Source organism: Labeo rohita, chromosome 18 (genome assembly GCF_022985175.1).
Source record: "Labeo rohita strain BAU-BD-2019 chromosome 18, IGBB_LRoh.1.0, whole genome shotgun sequence".
NCBI classification, from domain to species: Eukaryota; Metazoa; Chordata; class Actinopteri; order Cypriniformes; family Cyprinidae; genus Labeo; species Labeo rohita.
In genome coordinates this window covers 15,712,248-15,733,529 of record NC_066886.1, presented here as the reverse complement: position 1 = coordinate 15,733,529, position 21,282 = coordinate 15,712,248, and the positions used below count along the sequence as shown (strand labels likewise).

At 37.8% G+C, this 21,282-nt stretch overlaps 2 protein-coding genes across 4 annotated transcripts in view; one reads left to right on the top strand and one right to left on the bottom strand.

The window, feature by feature from the left end:
* chd2 (chromodomain helicase DNA binding protein 2) overlaps positions 1-3,893 on the top strand; it is a 34,642-nt gene extending 30,749 nt beyond the window's left edge. For all 3 annotated transcript variants that reach the window (XM_051134336.1, XM_051134335.1, XM_051134337.1), the window contains 2 exons: positions 1,123-1,369; positions 1,990-3,893. In XM_051134336.1, the coding sequence (XP_050990293.1) occupies positions 1,123-1,369; positions 1,990-2,290 (548 nt within the window). In that variant the 3' untranslated portion in view covers positions 2,291-3,893. The remainder of the gene's footprint in view (positions 1-1,122; positions 1,370-1,989) is intronic.
* Positions 3,894-6,348: 2,455 nt separating this feature from the next.
* Positions 6,349-19,435, bottom strand: rgma (repulsive guidance molecule BMP co-receptor a). The gene is made up of 4 exons (XM_051134369.1): positions 18,560-19,435; positions 16,175-16,290; positions 11,849-12,360; positions 6,349-9,580 (listed from the first exon to the last, which is right to left on the bottom strand). Exons 1-4 carry the CDS (start codon positions 18,571-18,573, stop codon positions 8,879-8,881), a joined length of 1,344 nt encoding a protein of 447 aa, XP_050990326.1. The 5' UTR covers positions 18,574-19,435; the 3' UTR covers positions 6,349-8,878.
* Between the last annotated feature and the right edge of the window lie 1,847 nt (positions 19,436-21,282).

Sequence of the window (21,282 nt, the reverse complement as noted above, 5' to 3'; positions counted from 1 at the left end):
TTTACCTCAATAATCCACAGCTGTTTTTTTTTTGTTTGTTTGTTTAGTAATAGTTGTTTATGAGTCCCTTGTTTGTCCTAAACGGTTAAACTGCCCACTGTCCTTCTGAAAAATCCTTCAGGTCTCACAAATTCTGTTTTGTATTTTTTTTTTTTTTTTTTAAAGCATTTTTGTGTATTTGAACCCTTTCCAACAATGACTGTATGGTTTTGAGATCCATCTTTTCACACCGAGGTCCAAACACTCACTGATACTTAAGAAGGAAACGCAATGCATTAAGAACTGGGGGGTGAAAACTTTTGGAATTTTAAGATTAGGGTAAATTTGACTAAATTTGATATATATGTATATATATGTGTATATATGTGTGTGTATGTATATATATATATATATATATATATATATATATATATATATATATAAATATATATATTTAAGAAAAATATACACTCATTCATTTTGTTCAAAAGTTTTCACCCCTGGCTTTGAATGCATCGTTTTTCCTTCTGGAGCATCAGTGAGTGTTTGAACCTTCTGTAATCGTTGCATATGAGTCACTCAGTTGTTCTCAGTGTGAACAGATTGATCTCAAAATCATACAATCAATGTTTGAAATGGTTCAAATACACAAAAATGCTGAAAAACCAAAGAATTTGTGGGACCTGTAGGATTTTTCTGAAGAATAGCAGACAGTTTAACTGTTCAGGACAAACAAGGGACTCATGAACAACTATCACTAAACAATAAATCACAGCTGTTGATCATTCAGGTAACGACACAGTATTAAAAATCAACCTCATGTAAACTTTTGAATGGGGTCAAAATAAATTCAACTATTATTTTCTCTTGTGGACTATATGTAAACATCTTTTATGTGAAATATCTTATTCAGGTCAGTACTAAATAAAAAATAACATTCATTTTGTATGATCCCTCTTATTTTGGTCAAATAATTAACATGCAGATTCTGCAAGATGTGTGTAAACTTTTGACCTCAACTGTACTTCTGGTTTTGATGTCGGAGATTATTTTTGTACAACCATAAATTATGTAATTTATTATTCCAGTTGTCAGTTTTAATGATCAACAGTCTCATTTAGTACTTTGTGTGTCGTTTAACAGATAGGGGAGACTGGCAAAGAGACCGTAAGTACAGCTACCCAGGCAACAGCAATCAGCCCTGGCAAGGAGAGCGTCATCACCCGTATGACACTCACAGGTACAAAGACCATCATTACGGTGACCGCCGTCCTCATGGTGACTACCGCAGCTCCGGAGGTTACCGAAACAGCGGCTCCCCTCGCAAACGACCTTATGACCAGTATGGTAATGATAGAGATCATCGGGGCCATCGAGACTATTATGACAGGTGAGCAAGGGATTGTTCACCCCAGAAATGCAAATTCTGTCATTAATTACTCACCCTCATGTCGTTCCAAACCCGAAAGACCTTTGTTGATCTTCGGGACACAAACTAAGATATTTTGGATGAAATCCGAGAGAGACAGCAATGAAACCACGTTCAAGACCCAGAAAGGTGGTAAGGACATTGTTAAAATAGTCCATTTGACATCAGTGGTTTAACCCTAATTTAATGACGCTATAAGAACACTTTTTGTGCACATAGAATTTTTCATTTTCTTCTCCTCAGTGTCTGTCTTCGATGCACATTGAACCACTGATGTCACATGGACTATTTTAATAATGTCTTTACTATCTTTCTGGGTCCTGAATGTGTCAGTTGTGTTGCTGTCTATGCAAGGTCTGAAAGCTCTCAGATTTCATCAGAAATATCTTAATTTGTTTTACAGAGATGAACGAATGAGGTCTTCCAGGTTTGGAACGACATGAGGGAGCAATTAATGACAAAATTTAAATTTTTGGGTAAACTGTCCCTTTAAATTTGTTAACGGTGACACGTCCTCATATTCAAAACTGTGTGTGTTGTTTGTAGAGCTGTAGAACTAAATTTGAGCTTTTTGTTTTCAGACATCCAGACCCTAAGCGAAGGCGTTCGGATGAATACCGCTCCCCAAACTATCACCAAGGTGGAGGAGGGCATCCACAGGACTTCAGAAGGATGCCGGACCACAGGGGACCTCCTGGAAACCACGGCCCCATGGGGCCCGATCACTACCGCCCCTTCCACCCCGACAAACCCCCGCCCCTGATGGACCCCCGTTCCCCTCAGTCTCAGAAATCCCCCCTGGAGCCCATCTCACCTGCTTTGGACAGAACTGCAGAGCAGAAACCTGTGACAGACTTTAATTGGAACAACAGGAAGACGTGAGGTGAATACTCGGTTAGCGCAGAGACGGTCTGTACTGCCGAAGAACATGGCAGAAAGGCCACCTAGGCAATAAATGGAGCCACCACCAAACTCCTCTTTATCGCCACTGTGTCCTCCGCTCTCTTGTAGGATTCACAACCAGGTTAAGTCTGCCATTTTTGACTGAGGAGACAGAACAAAGCGTGGTTAGTCCTATGGACTACGACTGAATTTGCTAAAGTGTTGAAGTATGCCTAAGTTAGAAAGTGCCTCATGTATTTGGTCTTTGTTGAGAGTCATTAGCAGAAAAGGGACTGTCCCCAAAGCGAACTTTTCTTTGATGTCCATGTCTTTTTGTTTTGTTATTTTGGTTTGTGCAAAAAAGGTTTTTTTCATGAAAGTAGCCTTTGTGGGAGGAGAAAAAAGGAATCGTTTTAATTGCACCTTCAGATGTCGCTTCATTGTTCGAAACTATCGCTATTGCTTTCTGAAATACCCACACACCTGTGATCGTACGTCATTTTGAGGAAAGAAAACCAAGTAATTACATGTACGTTTTTGTCTTTTGATATTGTTATGTAGGAGTCACAAATATGTGATGAGCAGCAACCGCAACAATTACTGGAATTGTTTCTCTCGAATCAGCTAAATGTGTCTTCGCTATTGCAGACCCGCCACTTGTTAATATTGTAATACTCAAGACGCCCTGTTGGACGACAGTAGCCTTATTTTAAAAAAGAAGGAAAAAAAGGTGAACAGTATTCAGGGTCTATGTAGACCTTGTCAGAACACTAGATAATCATAACTTGTAAGCTATCTTTGTCTTTATTTTCTTGTATCTGTAACACTTGGCACCACTTAAGTCCACTTTATGGTCAGTGCTTGTACTGTTGCATCTTTTTATTGCACTAAAAGAACAGTACTCGCTCGATTTTGAGTATGTAGTAATGGTAGACATTACCCGAATCTGATTTTCATGTTTCGTTAAGTTGTTTTCTCAGTATGAGTGTGGTGAAACGCTGATACCGTTGACCTTTAAGTGGAAATGTGAGTACTGTATGAATGGACAGACGTGCGTTTGGGGAGTGGGCGGGTGTCACGAGCTATTTTCGGAACCAGATTTTGTGCCAAAACATTGACAGACTGGCATGCTGGTAAATACCATTCATTGATTGTTTATTTGACGTGTTTTTCCATCTGTGCCTTATTCTTGTGTAGATTTAAACACCGGATTGGTATAAGGATGTTAAGCGGTCGGAATCGATGCAGTATTATGCTGTTGTGTACAATTTCAAAACATTTGCCAGGATGGAATTTTAACTAGGTGCATGTAAAGCCAGCTCTGGTGAGTGGGGAACAATGTGGTGTGCTCAATTCCAAAAGATCATGGTGGCAGGACTAGGAGAGCAGATGAGCTGGTGAAACGTGGACACGTCTGCAATGAAATACTGGAGATGTGTCTTTCCTACCCAAGCTCCTGCTCACACTCCATGGACATGTGTTAAGCTTTGAATCAAGCCAATTTAAAGTAATTTATATTTGTGAAAAGCCACTGTTCAGAATAATTGTACTGTATATATGTTTATAGACCTATATGTATTAAACTTTCCTACATCATGGACAATCTGTGTTTTTGTTCTTCAGTGATGATTAAAACTATAACAGTTTTCATAAATAGTTTTATGCAACCAACATCTTCATGAATTTTCATCAAGCTGACCAACTTTAATTTATTTTCATTTATTTAATGTGATATTTAGGACTTAATAACTTGCCTTCATTTGGTTTGACCTTCTGAGAGGAATGGCGCGCATAAGGTGAGAGCTTTCAGCACGTTTTAACATTAATAACCGATTTAAATGATTAAAGGGAATAATATTGTTAGTTCGGTGGTAACGTTCTTCAGATATAGCCTACATAAAACACGTGTTGTAGAATCATGACGAATTCGTTAAGAAAACACTAATTTGGGGCCGAAAGAGCAAAACGTTGCCTCAAACGCGGTAACGTACACTGTTCTTTTTAGGATTTGTCATTTATTTACTGTGCTATTTACGACAACCCCTAAATGGTAAAATAAATAAAAAAGAAAAAAAAGTTTAAATTTAACTGGCTTGGCCGTTCGCGGGCTTTACTTAATCACGTGCACTGGGAGTCTGAGAGGAATGGCGTGAATTTCTGAGGCGAGACGCTTTTCCTTCACTCTATATAGCATATTTTTGTTTTTCAGCACGTTTTAACGTAATAACAGATTTGAGTGATTAAAGGAAATAATATATATTGTTATTTCGCTGGTATGACGTTCTTCAGATGTGATATAGCCAACGTAAAACACGTGTTTTAGAATCATAATGACGATAAGAACACGTTATAAAACCTTCCTTCTCAATCTTTTTGTTTATAATAGTTGGTTTTTTGTGTGGGGAAACCACCTTTGATTATAGATAATATTTGCGGTTTATAGAGCAAAAGGCCTCAAACGCGGTAACGTACATTGTTCTCTTGAGGTAGGATTTGTAATTTGTGCTATTTAAGACAAAACCCATACATGATAAAATTTAAATAAATAAATAAGCGTTCACGAACATTGACTTCACCACGTGCACTGGGAGTCTGAAAGGATAGCGAATTGCTGAGGTGAGACGCTTTTACTTGACTCTATATCGTGTGTTTTTCAGCATGTTTTAACATTAATAACATATTTAAATGATTAAAGGGAATTAAGGAAATAATACATATTGTTATTTCGCTGGAAACGTTCTTTAGATATGACTGCCTGCATAAAACACGGCTTTTAGAATCAGTAATGAATGAAATTAGTTAAGAAACACGTTCTAAAAATGTTTCTGCTCAGTCTTTTTGTTTATAATCGTTGATTCTTTATGATAATTGCGGAAAGCACCTTGGATTCTAAATAATATTTGCGGTTTATAGAGCAAAAGGTACAGGCCTCAAACGCAGTAACTTACAATGTTCTCTTTAGATACACAAGTGAAAAAAAGTGCACTAAAATACACTTTATTTAGTACACTTCAATAATGTACTTAAGTGCTCTATTTGCACGCACTAATTTTGTACTTAATATACTAAAACATTTAGTACATCTTAAGATCATCTTAAAAACATCCAAGTGTACTCAACTCTTTGCTCTTTGCTTTTAACATGTCTGTATTAAAAAATGTATTACCTACCACTTGTACACTTGAATCTATATTTCATACACTTAAATATAGGCTACTCATACATAGAAAACAGACTTATGGATTATTTAAAATATAAGAATAATATATAATAAACATATACAAAATGTGTATAATGGATTGCTCACATATTTGTATACAATAATTATCGTCAAATGTAGTGTAACTATGTTAATAGTCCCTTTATTTGATATACTTAACTACGTTAATGGTGTCTTTAAATGGTACAATCAAGTTCACTATACTTATATAGTATATCATATCTGACTATTTCAAATCAATGTAAGTCTTAGTGCTAAAAAATGCATTTACATTAAGTGTGCTCAAGTAAAACAGTTGGAAAAATGTACTAGTACTAGTAATATAGTAATGTATTTATAATAAAATCAATTTTAGGATTACTATATAAAAGATATCTACTAATCCTAGTATATATATATATATATATATATATATATACTATATACTAGGACTGAACAAATTTTTAAAGCATTCAAAACACACTTTTAAGAAATAGAGTAATAAAACTATGTGTATTTTTAGTTCAATGCACTAAAAAATAATTTAGTGGTATTTAGTATGTTTTCAAGTGAACTGAAGTACTACTGATGTAGAAATATACTTTTAATTAGTGTGTTTATAGTGTATAACTTTTACAGTTTTATTTAGCACAAAAAATAAGAATGCATTACAAATATACTTGCTTGTATAAAAGTGTTTTAGTGCATTCAAGTATACTTTATTTCTACCTGGGTAGGATTTGTTGGTTCAGCCATTAGGTGGCAGTCTTAGCCTAAGTCTAATGCTATGGTGAAGTCCCTTCTATTATAAAACATGAAAGAACACAGCTGAATACAAAAACCCCAAACATCAAAAATATATCAACATGACACTTTATTTTTTCTTCAATAAATAATTTACAGTATTTACAGGTGGTGTGTGGCACCGCTTTAGTCCTACATACAAAAACAGACCAAGCTGTCTGGCATCTCCCATTCAATGTTAATACATTTGAAAACGTTATCATTCACTTTTATATTTTTAGCATTACAGGTCTGATAACCTCTTTCACCATCAAGTTAAAACCAAGTAAGAGCTAGGTTAAAGAGAATAAAAACATAAAGTGCTTTTGTAATAAACAACACATGAACACCGCAAGTCACACCGCAAGTTTCCTACTTAGCATTTAGTCAAAGGACATGATGTCTGATTTACTCTTGTTCCAAATTAGATTGTAAGTCCCTTATCTAATGTTTTTGTGGTGTACACAATATCCCTTTAAATTTAAAGGCAAATTTCATCACGCCCTCTGATGTACTAAAACAAATAAGCACAAACTATTATTTGCCAAATCACACAAACTTATATACATGTCACATTACACACAGAAATCCAAAAAGCACTGACAACACAAGCACACTTAAACACAAAGGTCATTACAATCTTTTTGTATGCTTCTTAAAGCCATGAACTGCACCGACAACACAAGCTTTCTTAGCAGTAGTAAGGCTCGCAAAACTTTACAGTGTAAGAATAAATTACTGTGAAGTCTCTCGAAGGATTCGTTATGTATAATTAATAGCTAAACCATATTTTCATAGTTCAAACTTTTTACTAAGAGAAAACAAACACTGATAAGAGACAACTGTGACAGATGCTCTAAGAAGAAGAAATGGGACATGATGAAGTTATGTGGGCTTCATCTTCCATAAAGACTTTTCCAACAGTCTGTAAAACTATTACGCTACCAAGGGTGTAGTTTCACTCTTCAAAATAGTGGTGCTATGTATCGTGTAACTTTAGCTCACCAATACTACTACTGTTATTTACAATACTGAGTGCCAGTAATCCTGAGCCTGCTAATGGCTGAAGAGCAAATGCCCCCATTTCAAATGTCACAAGAAATGCATGGCAGATGTTCTCAATAGCTCCTGCACTGGTCCATCTACCACACTGTAGTTAGCAGCACCTTCCAATATTATACACAATCAGGACATCTGGTTTGAGCCCAAATACTTAAGTGAACCACAAAAGGTCCCATGAGAAAGCGAGAGAGAGAGAAAATTTAGCTGTTTGGGAAATTGTTGGCACCATGGCTTGTTCTTTGGCAAAACGCCTCCGCCATAAATTCACAGATCTACAGAGTCGTGAGCTAAACGGGGCCTACAGCACAGCCACGTCGACACCCTTTTGAAATGGAGAGCAAGGCGTTGCTCTATAAGAAGCAGTAAGGATGATTGATGGACCTGCCTTGTGGGTCCCATCTCGAACTGCAAACATTGTATGGAGGAACTTGGCTCCCTCCTGGACATATACGTTGATGGCTATGCTACCTACTGCAAACTGACGTGATTATTTTTTTCCGAAGCAAGTGTGCTATTTTCAAAGACAACTCTGTCTTGGGTCTACACCGTTGTATGACGTGTATTATTTTTCTCAGAGTTATTCTCTGTGTGCCTAACAATTGTTCAGGCAATTGGGGAGAATTCAATAAATATTTTTCAAAATTATAACAGCTAAGCAGTATGGGTGTAGTTTAAAGTCTGTTTGACACAATGGTTGACACCCTTTTTTTATGTAGGAAAGAGCTCTTGGCAGGCAGTAAAACTTCTTACTGAACCATGAACCACCACACCAGAGCTACATTAGGACCCTGGGTGCAATATACAGATATTATGAAACACTTCACACACACACACACACACACACACACACACACAAGCATTCATATAATCACCCACAAAATAACACATCTTTCTCTTGCACACACACACACACATAGACAAACTATACAAAAAGCCTGATGTTATGGCCTGTTAATCTCCTCTGTAGACATGACTTACTAGTCTGACATGGCCTTGGCCAAGGGGGTTTTCTCTAGAAAGCTAACATTTTTCCGAAGCTGGAGCTTCTTCAAAGAGAGAACTCCTGCTGGCCCTCCGTCGTTAATAAAAGCTCCTGTCATGTCCTCCAGCCTGGCTCCGGGAGACATACTTCACCTCTCACTTGGCATCAAGTGAACTGAAGAACATCTCCAAGCTCTTCTTTCTGCAAAGGATCATCCCCCTCTCACTCCTGTCAGTGGCACATCACCCTGGTGGGAACAAGGGTGGTTTAATCTGACTCGAGTCTCAGGACCTCTCAGCACTGCGTTCTCTGTCCTGAAGCAGTTATGAGAACCACAGAGATGGGTGGATCTCCAGGAACGCTCCTGCTCTGGCCCGATGAATGAACGTACGTGATGATGACGAGAGATGAGCGTGACACAAGACACACAAGTGTGAAAGCTCTCTGAGAGAGCTGAGAAGCTCAGCCTCTGGTAGATGGAACACAACATGGTGAGAGCAGCATTTCACATGCATACAGCATCTTACAACCATCTAACAAGGATGTCCAACAGACGAGGGGACTACAGACGAATGGAACACAAGTCAGTCCATAACTGTACGACAACTAGGCTGATGAAGATTAGGACACTAAAACACCATTTTTCCGAGGCAGAGTTGAATATCGTATCCTTTTCAAAAAGGTGATACTTGTCTTTATTGGAGTGGAGCATTTTAACATCCTCAAAGGCATAGTAGGCCGCCAAGGTGAAGTTGATGTCTCCCGAGGATAGCAGGTCAAAAACACAGGACTGGAAATACAAATCCTCAACCGGTAGGCGTTCTTTGCACTTGGCCATGGCTGACTGGAATGTGAAGCCATGGGTAGGAGCGCCTGGCCGTCCCCTGCCTAAGGCTTGGCTCTCTGCCGCCCGTGCTCTGAAGGTCCTGAAGTCTATTCGCTGATTGGCAGGGCAACCGTGCAGGCAGAGGTACAAATCCTGGTTGTCCTGGTCCTCCACCGAATTCACAACCTCCTCGGGCATACGCACAGCAAACGTGAGATAGCGGCCAACCTGCCGAACTACAATAGTGGTCCCGATATAACGGGCCTGGATCTCCACGTGCTGTCCAGGCACCTTCTCTACTATGCGTAGGGTGTTGGCCCCATGCCGGTCACCTCCGTTCTTTGAACCATCAGCAAATGCCGCTGGAAGCTCGTCTGTCTCTGCATGGTACATCTTCTGGTCTACACATTCTTGGAAGTTCTTGAAGATGATTGTTAGCTGTGGAAAAAGTGAGAGTGAGAAGATCTAGTTAACAACAAAATTCATAAATCAGATTCTAGAAAAAACAGATGGCTAGAAACCTTCAAAGTGCACAAAGTTTTGATGTTAAAAATGCTATATTTGTTTAATCAAAACCAGCCACGAAACAGCAGCCACAGACATAAAGTGCTTCATGCACCACTGCATATGGCAAAAGATGGTGACTAAGTACTCCATTCTGCATAACCGAGCCTTGTCTTTATAAAACCAGAAGACTGTGTAGTGCAGACCCTCCAAGCCCAGAAGCTTTCGTAATGTCACATTTCAGCAGCAACTCAAGATACAGGGGGCCAATGTAAACGCACTCTGGAGAAACACAGGTCCAGTCTATGTTACAGCAGGCCTCAGTATGCAGACACAAAGACAATCCATTCATGCTGCTCAGAGCCTGCCTGTGAACCCCGGATTCAGCTCCAGGGAGTGGACTCGCGCCAGCTAGAGAGCACAGCCTGCACAGCGGCTAATTAGAGAAGGCTGCTCCTACCTCTGACTCCTCCAGCAAGCAGCCATTAGGAGGCCAATGGACTGCTGACACATATGTGACCTTGGGATGTCCAGGCTGCTCTGATCTTGCAAATGATGCGTATGAGTGTAGTGGAGACTCAGTTAAGCCAAACCACCCTGTAATCACTAATGGTGCTGTGATCTGCCTCCTGTTAGCACCACCCTAGGTTTTCGCAGGACAGCGAGAGCTTGTTTAAAGCAAAGGGTCTATCAATAAACAAGGGACGTCTTGTTTGCACAGGTGCCATCTGCCTGCAGACCTGTTTTCGCTTTTGTCCGAGCTGAATGACCTCTGAGGCACTGTCATTTATTCAGCTTAACAAAAATATCACAATCCCTTTCCCTCCTGCAAGAAAGGACTGAGGGTCCATCTACTTAATGGGGAATCATTAGAGGTTTTTGATGGCGGAAAATTGCTCTGTTTCTTAATGTGACTGAGTACAAAGTTCTTGTGTTTTTCTGCCACAAGGAAAAACTCTGAAAAACATTCAACCCTGGCCACACAATTACAGCAGCCAAAAGGACATCAGGCATAGTGAAATTAGCATTCGGCAATCGGACGCATAAACTTCTAGTCCTGGGTTTTCACCTTAGGCTCCACAGCTGGCCAATTCTAAGGCAGCTTCCCAGTTTGTCCAATGGGCCGTAAAGCAAAACAATGATAATTTATGAGGTATGAGGGCCAGCTAATGCAGAGAAAATATCGGCAGTTTCCTGTATGGACTGAGCACTTAGTTAAAACAACAAGACTCCTAAATCACACAAACAATTGCAAGGACTACCACAGATATAGTAGCATTAGTTTTGACTGTCTGAAAAAAAATGAAGGCATTTTATCCTGCTAATATTCTAAGCTATTATATCTTACTTGTTGCTGGCATTTTGCAAAAAAAAAAAAAAAAACTTTTATCAGACTTTCATCAGTTGTCTTATCTCGTCTTCATCTGTCATGGAACAGATCCAAATGCTAACTAGAGTCTGCACTTACAAAGTCTGCTTTCTCTTCCCTTGGTGAAACCATACATTCACCATTAACTAGTTTTGTGCTAAAAGTTCCTAAAAAGGGTAGTTCACCCAAAAATTTAAATTCTGTCATTAATTACTCACCCTCATGTCGTTCCAAACCTGAAAGACCTTTGTTCTTTTGAACACAAATTAAGATATTTTTAATGAAATCTAAGTGCTTTCTGACCCTGCTTAGACCGCAACGTTCAAGGCCCAGAAAGGTAGTAAGGACATTGTTCTTAAAGTCCATCTGACTTTAGGGGTTCAACTGTAATTTTATTTTAAGCTACGAGAATACTTTTTGTTGCAGATCAAAGCACTCGCATGTGTTGCGGTACTCTCCAAAATGGTGCTAGGGCAACACAGAGAAGAAGAATTGTTGAATAACAAAATAGTTGTTATTTAGTTTTTTTGCTCAAGAAAAAGTATTCTCGTAGCTTCATAAAATTATGGTTGATGTTCTTGGTACCTTACTGGACCTTGAACGTGGTAGGTCCCTTGCTGCCTATGGAGGGTCAGGGAACTCTTAGATTTGATCAAAAATATCTTAATTTGTGTTCTGGGTTTGGAATGATATGAGGGTATGTAGTTAATGACAGAATTTTCATTTTTGGGAGAACTATCGCTTTAAAGGTCAGGCTATCTTTGAAATGAGACCACAGACTGATGGAGAAATTGCTTTGTTTTTTTTTCCCATGAGGCACAAAATATCCTTACCTTGCTAGTAGCCGTAGCAGAGGATCCAGGCACAACAGGAGTGTTCGTAACCTGTACAGATAGGTACTTATTGTGAATCAGTGGCCAGGCTCCCTCAACTTTACAGGTTTGAAAGTCGTCGTTGAATGTGCGAAGATGTGGGTCCCCAAAAAAGCCGCAGTGAGTGTAATTGGGAGGCGCAGCATTACGTGGTAAACTCCGCTCATAATGACACAGCTCTGGCTTGTCGGAGGGAACGTTGATGTCCGGTGGTGGCTGGACAGGGGGCGGAGGTGTGCGGGCACGAGGTTGGGTAGTGGGCCCTTCTTTGGAGCAGTTGTGTTGGCTCATAAGATCCTCTATACCATGTTGGGCAGAATGGTATGCTAGGTCACCCCGGCACGTACGGGCAGTGCGACGGACACAGTTGTTATATGCTCGCAGAGCGGTGCAGAACTCCTCTTCTGGGCCAGAGCTGGAGGTTGAGGCCCAGAACTCGGAGTTACACTTGAGGATCTTACACTGCAGAGTTGCTGTAGAGTTAAAAGAGAGATAGCATAAACACACTGTCATGGTCAAACCAAGTTTACAGAAAGCTAAAATGAAATAAGTATCAACCTAAAGCAGCTGACAAAACTGATTAAGCTTTTAAATTGAAATCTAACAGTTATAATAAAACAGCAGCTTTTGAGCAAAAAGAGTTAAATAATACCCTGTCCTTTACATTTATATTCAAGAATAGACCATTTTCATTACATATAGTAATACTTTTTTAGTCTGATTATGTCAGTGCTTAACTTTAAATTAAGTTCAGTTTAATGTGTTATGTTCATGAATGCCAGTTGCTCAAGGCTCTCATAACAACACATGAATTCTCTCTACATCTGGACAAAGTGAGGCTTTAATTCCATCAGTAATAAAAAACAACAACATTCCAACCAAGTTCCAAGTTTCTGTGTTTTGCCAACTTCCATCAAGCCTAAGTGCTCTAAATGTAGTATAAAGCAAGGCTATTGTTGTCTTGTTGCCTTTTCAAAAAATAAGTCAAACGAAAAAACATTAAACCCAATCAATGTTTGTTGATTTTATGTCAAATTCACAAAATGTTAATGGAATATTCTGATTATGTCTGTCACAGGGGAGAAAAGCTCAACACTTAGAGCTATTGTAATACAAAATGTAAAGCAATAAGCATCTAAATAGGCATCATTACAAAGTAATGAACTCTCGACAGGCTTATCTAACTTCATTACCTCACCATGAATGACATCACTTTATATTAGTAAATGGGCTGTATGCTTTATCGAAAAAAAAAAAAGTTTGACTGATTCCAAGATCCCAGTTGGATATCTAGCAATTTCACACTTTTTAAAAGTGCAACTCAAATTAATAGCATTAAGACAAATGGGAAGGAAGCCTTCAAATTGACAATCACACCAACAAAAGTCTACTATTTAGAAGTGCTAATCATCTCATATCAAATTCACACTCATTCACACCTTGTGCCGTCTCTTTGCATTGCAAAGCAGATCGCGGGGGTGCTTTTGAGTAAAGCACCGTGGGTGTCAGTGACCGAGGGCAAATGCACATCTGAAAAAAATCACTTAGGGTTTTAACAGAAGGGGGTAGCTGTTTGTGTGTGTGTGTGTGTGTGTGTGTGTGTGTGTGTGTCTGTGGGAGGGTGTAGTCCTAGGACTCTGAATGAAGACAATGCAATTTGCCATTGAGAAGAAACCAGCAGAGTCATAAATTAGCCCTGTGTAAAGGGATTAGGTAGAGTTTCATCAGCCATGCAGGGCAGGAGGGAAGGGGGGCTAAGGACTGCCTTAAAGAAACAGGATCTCTGGAGAGAAACTGGCTCCAGGACCAATGGGCGGAACACAGAGTAGGTCTCACCATTCCACAGGTCAAACTGGATATGAGATAGCCACCTGTCCAGAGCAAAAGGCCGTAATCAAAGGCAAAAGCAATTTCAAGCACATTCCCTTTTCTCGGATTACAAGCGCTGAATTGAAATCTAAAGGCTTTTCAATCATGCGGTTTTCCATTTGATAAAATGCGAGGACATGCCAAAACTACACACAACTTTGTTTCCAAATGATCGCGCATCAATCTTTGTTGTTTCAGTCCCACACACACACATACTTATTCCACCTACCAGCTACAAAGGGCATTTATCATCCATCTGATAACAGACAATAGGCTAATTTAAGATGTCAACGACTAGTGCTTGCATGATTGCCTTTTGTTTGGCGTTAAATAACTTGAAAGAAGATGGGACACAGAGTGTGAAATCAAACTGCACACTACTTACAATTGACCAGAGCCTTGACAGAACAAAACAACACTTGTAAATTCCATTATAGCAAGATGCATAGGAATTATCACATTTGGAAAACACAGCTGACCCATAATTATGTGCGAGAGCTTACACTCTTTTAGATACATTAGACTTTTTCTTTTACAATATACACTACATTGTAAAAAAAAAAAATGCTAGGACTTCAACAGTAATTTTCTACAATTAAAATTCTGTGAAATCAGTACATGCTAGGCAGTGTTGGGGAAAGTTACTTTTAAAAGAAATGGATTACAATCCATTACACCTTAAAAAGTAATTAATTACGTAACGTTTTGTGTAAAGTAATGTTACGTTACATTTTAAATCTGGGCTGGCTTGCTTATTTGTTTTTAATATAAAAAAGTTATATTTTTGGCAAATGTAAAAGCTCTTTCACACCAAAAGTGAAATGAATAAGCCTCAGGCTAAAGGAAATTCACGTCTGTACAGCAGAATGAAGGAGAAGAAAGTTCAACACTCTTTAGCAATAAAAAATAAAGCACAAATGTTAATGTTAGTCTAAAGTAATTTTTGCTTATTAGTATTGTTGAATTGGATCATTGAAGGTCAGCAGAAAGAACATTAGTTAACACAATGGGATTAAATATATAATAGATATATGTGTTGTTTAACATATTCAGAGTTCGCCTCTGCCTTTTCCCCCGATTTCCATCGATATGGGAACAGGAGAGCTGTCAATCAGTCAATGGTAAAACAAAGTAACTGGCGTTACTTAAAGTAACTCAGATATTTTCTTGTAAATTAAAAAGTAATGCGACACTTTACAAGTTACTTCGAAAAAAGTAACTGATTACGTAACTCACGTTACTTGGGTCATTTATTCCAACTGAGTGGTTATAATCTCTGATAAACTTTAAGGATTTTGGAAGTTGCCAGTTAGATGTGCACATACATCAACACTTGGCATATGAAAAATATCAATAATGGTGACAATTTTTAATTTTAGATGAAAAAACTGAACACTACAAAACTTCAAGTGTGAGCAACTTGCAAAATTCATTGAAGCCACAGTGTATGCTGGGAACATAAGTGTTAGTTTAATACTGTGGACATCAAAATATTACAGTTAATCTATAAACACAAGACTACAGTGCAGACAGAGATAATAGTGTCTGTGATCCTACAACACTACATTTTAAATTTACAATGTTTTCCTTCTGCGAACTCTAGGCATAGCCTACCATATTTACAGTATTGTATATTCAGACTACTTTTTGTGTTAATTTAACTATACACGTGTATCTATTTAAAATATCTATATCGACAAACAACTTCTGACATTTTTAGTAATATTGTTTCATTTAAGAATCTCGCTTTACTTGCTAAGACTGTGTTCACACGTTTTAAAGGCTTTACTGTGTTTGTGAAATGGTTTTTGGAAATTTTGCCCCCACAAGTCCAGCAAAGGCATGTTATAGATGTGGAGGGTTTGCTTCCCCTCCCCCAAACACAACAGCACGTCTCCGCCAGAGCTGTGGGAAACACTGCGGTAGTGCAGCAGAATCGAACCGAACCTTCGGATCGCCACGCTTTTATCGCACAGTTTAAACAACGGCTTAAAAACAACTAAAATCGCCACTTTAACTCTGCACACATTTGCTTTTTCGGATCTTTTTCATGCGAAAAGCTTTACATGGAAATTTAACACCTTGAACTTTAATATGTGTAGCGTAAACTGGAAAGTTATAAACAACATTATTCAAGCTTGCATAATGAAGGAATGCACACTGACATGTTTCAGAAGAAAAATAACTTTTACCAGACATAACTGGGTCATGACTAAACAAAATACACCCAACTGCATTTAATTTGCTGCTAAGTAACAAAGCATGCGTTTGCCTGCGTTATTTCAACGTTTAACTGCTGTTTTGTAGCGATGTGGTTACATGTCTGCTTCGACAAATACATTCCAAAAACATATGCACATTCTCATTTCCAGTTCTAAAACTCAAATTAGATTATCTGGGATAAATATTCGTTCTTACCTGCTGGAAACAGACAGAGAAACAGAACAACGAACTGGCAGACTTGTAGCGCCGATGGTCCTGCTCCTTTCCCCATAACCATCCATCCAGCACGGGACAGCGCTCCTCTCCTCTCCCTATTCACACCACCAATGTGAGGAAAGGCGAATTAGAGCAATGCTGCGAATTTCCGTTTGATTAGAAGTTGCTGAAGAACCGCAACACAACGAAATCATGCCGCCCGCACTTCCGTCGTACAAATATCGCTGCTTTTTGTCAGGTATTCTCCGTGTTCACACATTCCCAACCCTCACTAGAAACGTGCCACCGATCTTCCAGTTCGCTAGTGTCAAGAGGGTGCAGCCTACACTGCGAAGTGCACCAATAAGGAGTCACTGTTTCGCCACCAACCCCTCACTAGTTTCAAATTACGCCTGGGCTTTGAAAACTACTTCACCCGTTTGCCATGTAGGCTGCGAACTCATGAAAGTGAACGCTGTACTTGTTACTTTCTAATAATCGGTAAAGTGTAATACTTTCCTCAGCGGTTTGTATGCGTTTTCAGTTCTGAGAGAATCAAAATGAGAGAGAAAAAGTATTTAGGCTAAATCAAGTTCTAAAATGACCATGGTAATTAAATGCCATTTAATGTGTCTTCTACACAAATTTACCAATTAGCCCATTTAATCCCATTTGTGCACAAAAAAAGTTGATGTATTGCAACATTACAAATGAAAATACAGTCTTGTTTTGATTTTTGCATGGCTGGTGTAAATACATGCCCAGAGCTGTTCAACTACCAAATTTAGTATACGTAATAATTAAAGCATCTATGATTAATGTATCCGAAAAAGATTGCTCTTTCTAACAGTATGGTCCTAATTTTGAAGACATAGTTGATTGAGCCATATTATATAGGCTAACTGAACATTTGCAAATACGTATGAACTCATTCTTTTGTATTAACAATAAAATACTACTTAACTGTTGTTACTACATGTTGTAATTGTAATCCGGAATAAAACATACTTTCAATTACCTTTATATATAATTGCTTACATAGATGGTTAATAGGTTAAAGCAGGTCCAATCTTGATCCTGAAGGGTCAACATCATTCAGAGTTTAGCTCTAACTTGTCTCAACATACATGCCTAGATTCTAGTAATCCTGAAGATCTTGATTTCTTTAGTTCAGGTGTGTTTAATTGGCGATGGAGCTAAACTCTGCAGGACAGTAGCGCTCCAGGAGCAGGACTGGAAACTTTGGAAAATATGCTTTATTTGTACAGTTGACTGATGTCAAGAAGAAATCAAAAAGGACAGACGCTTCTGTCAGTTTTAAATTAGAACTGGTAGACGACTAAATGCAACAGCATAATGTATGATCACTTGTTACATAGTGGTCTCTATCAGCATTAATGCATCCATAAACATCAGCATGTATCTTTAAAACATCTAGGCAATGTGTGATGTGACACCAGTTAAGAGATCTAACTAGCTTTGTGTCACTGCATTTGCTTTATTAAATCTTTTCAAGATCTACTGCCAATAAAACGTGAAATATTAATATAATGCATTTATGTAATCTAGGACTGTTTTTTAATTTGTGTGATGAGATAAGATAAAGGATGAATGATGTTTTCTCATTTATAAAAGCTATTAATTCAAGTAATAAACATCTAATCATAAGTCTTGTTGAGATTTTGACAGGTCAAGGTAACTGAAAGGTCCCACAGAAGAGGAGGGAATGTGGATTTGTTGTAGGGCAGGCTATACAGTTGTGTTTTTAGTGGTCAGCTGTTGCAGTCCAACAGATGGCGCTTGCACAGTGGTGGAGAATGAATGATATCTCCAGAGATGCGTCCTCATGTATAAGGTTTAGCAAGAACCACTATATTATTTACAGTTCAGCTGTGATGTGTTCATTTTCCTTTGAGATTAGAAATTATTGGAGGTACATAAAGCTAAAACATGATATTATGATATCTTAAATGAACGATATCGATGGTATTATGAGCACAACACAGATGTTCTCTAACCATTTGTGAGTTTAATTGATCATTAACAACGTGTCCACGATTTCTAGGAGCTAAAATATTAAAATTTAGAGAAGCAGCAAAATAACACTCTTTAGTGACAAAAGCTGTGCATAACATCTAAAAATCCCGTTCTCCCTTTCTTCCATCCTAATTAATGCAAAATGTATTCCTAATATTAAACACAATCCTTACATTTAGACCAATATTGAAGCCAAAGAACTCGACTAAGTACAATATAATGCAGAGTTTTAAGTCAAAAACTATAAGATGTTCTCTGTACCGTTTAAGACGAGGTCTTTACTGTTAATCACTGCAGACTGTCTTACAAGAATCAAAGTTATTTGTCAAGAAATCATACAGAACCCACCTTTTTGAATGCATGGAGCTCTTCAACACTTTAGGGTTGAATTTCTTTGCGGAACCGGGATGAAGCTTGCGGGTCGAATCCGGACTGAGGCGTGCAAGCGTGCTTTGTATCAGTAATCCGAAATTCTTATTTAAGTCTACACATCGTTGTAAAACTAAAGGTTAAGCACTGCTGTCGTCCCTGCATGATGTCCCATGTTCCGATAATCGTAAAAGCGAGATAGGTTTTTATCTAAACGCTGCTAATCTACTTGCGGTGTCTGATGTTATTTTCATCGGTGTCGCGATCTGGAAATGAAGGTATGATCCGTCAGCGAGTTTATCGAGATACAAACGATAAAAAAGAAAACCTAGGAAATGTTTTCGAATCAATAGTGTTCTTCATTTTGCCGTGGTATTCCCAAGATTCCTCTGTGGCTCTCAGGACTTGAGTAGGAAGAGCCCTCGGGGCAGCAGTGTTGATAGCGCTGGCTCGTTTCCTCGCCTCAGTGTTGTGAAATGACGAGTTTGAAAGTGTGAGGCACAATGATCAGCGCTGCAGTCTCGAACTCCCCACACGGTCATAGTCAATACTGGCTTGTGTCTGTTAAACCAAGCTTTAAGATTAACGTTACGATTATAATGGAACTGGATTAGAAAGAACACATTGTGTTTAAACATTTTCTGTCTGTAATTCAGTGTGCGTGTGTGTTTTCCCTCAAACATGTAAATATAATTTACATATCTATCTGCTACAAGTTAACGTTGTTAACAAATCAGCTACTTCTGCATAAACTATGTAAATTAGTCTAACAGAGTACCAACTACTGCACAGTCTTTAACTCTAATAGAAAATATTGATCTTTTTAATTTTGTGTATGAATTTAATTCGTAATAATCAAATGTACATGTGCAAAATAACATGTAATAACTAATTTTATGAGTGCGATACTGGTTTTATACAACAGTTCTACAAACAAGAAATTATATCTGATTAGAATAGCCAGTTCTTATTAATTCAACTATAGCAAACAAAAATAGTCTGAAAATTGCAGAAACATCAAGCTTTGAGTAGTACCAGACAACACACAGACTGAAATCTGGTCTGGAACACATAATATAATGGACCGGAGTGACAGTGGTTTCCCCTCCCCCTATCATAGCATTTAGTGCTCACTTGACTCCAGTTCAGGCTTTTTAGCTTACCACTTTCCACATAGAGAAACCCCGTTACAAGAGAAAGCGTTAACACTAGAACTACCGGTATTCTGTAACTACACTGTAAAAAAATTCCTGTCAATTTTACAGCATTATACTGGCAGCAGGGTTGCCAGCCCGTTACTGTAATTTTTACAGCAGCGCTGCTGTAATTTAAATTTACAGCATTATTCTGTATTTCCTGATTACAGCAAATAACTGTATTTTTTACATTGCTGTTTTTTTTAACAGTAAACTACTTTATTTTTGTGTATTCTATATATGCAGTATGTATTTTCCAGATTGCTGAATATTAATGACTGGCAATTTAAACAATTCATTAACTGCATAAGCTTAAAATAAAATATATTATTTAAAAAACCTAATATTTAAAAAACAAAATAATAATAATCTGACACATTTTAATCTTGAAAAACAGATCCAATTTTAATTTAACATATGACTTTCAAATTTGCATAAAAGAAATGTCATAGAGAAGTGCATTTAGTATTATTTTGAATTCGAAAATAAATATTTACTTGAAACATGTATTACCCTTAACTTTAAGTTTAAGCTTAACCAACATTGAGCCAAAGTTTTACCAACATCAAGTTAAACAACATGGTCATAATTTATTTTTAGTTTAATGTTTTAGTTATTAATGTTTAACTACAGGGATGTAGTTTAATGTTCTTTAAATATATATATATATATATATATATATATATGTATATGCTCATCAAGCCTGCATTTATCTAAACCAAAATAATTCTAGTATACTAGAATGGCCATAGCTGTCATTCTGACTGTTCATACTAGACTGAACTGATTGCCATGTCATATTTGCATTAGAAGCTTCTGTTTTTGTTTTAAAATAAAGCTTTGAATGTCTGTAGTCATATTTTATAAAGTCATCACCCTAAAAATACGATCATTTTTTGTAATATAGCCTATAATTGTCTAAGAGCTACTAGACTGTTCCTGAATGAATAACAGCAGTTGTCGAATTGGAGGCATCCACCCAGCTTTTTTACGAATGGGAATTTTAGCTTAGCAATAGAATATAAAAACAACTAGGACAAAAATGCTACGCAACAGAGACGCACATTTTCAACCGCGGGAAAAATAATTATACGCCGTCTGTAATGTGAACAGTCAATTTGACCGCTTTGGCCATTCAGGGTAAAAATACTCATAATCTTTGTATTATGTAATTTTAATAATATAACAATGTTAGTATGAAATATACACGCATTTAAGAAAAGTCAAGGAATTATAGTTTTAGGGTTTTATTTCTATAAAGTTATTACATTGCAAAATTTGAAAACGGTCAAAATGACTGCCTTGGCAGTTCTAGTGTTAACACTGACACTTGGGCCCTGTCCACATGAACACGGGTATTTTCAAAATCGCAGCTTTTTCTATGCACTGTTCGTCCACATGTAAGCATGGTATCAGGTCACTGAAACTAACCTTTTTGAAAACTGCCAGGGCGAAGTCAACTCAAAAACAGTTTATTCAACTTGAAATGTTAAATTATACTAAGTG

What these genes read in the sequence shown, in the direction of transcription:
- rgma (XM_051134369.1), bottom strand. An exon ending in TCTCTGTCTGTTTCCAGCAG is followed by an intron (nt 12,361 to 16,174) that starts GTAAGAACGAAT and finishes TTAACTCTACAG; the next exon opens with CAACTCTGCAGTGTAAGATC. An exon ending in CTGCTACGGCTACTAGCAAG is followed by an intron (nt 9,581 to 11,848) that starts GTAAGGATATTT and finishes CTTTTTCCACAG; the next exon opens with CTAACAATCATCTTCAAGAA.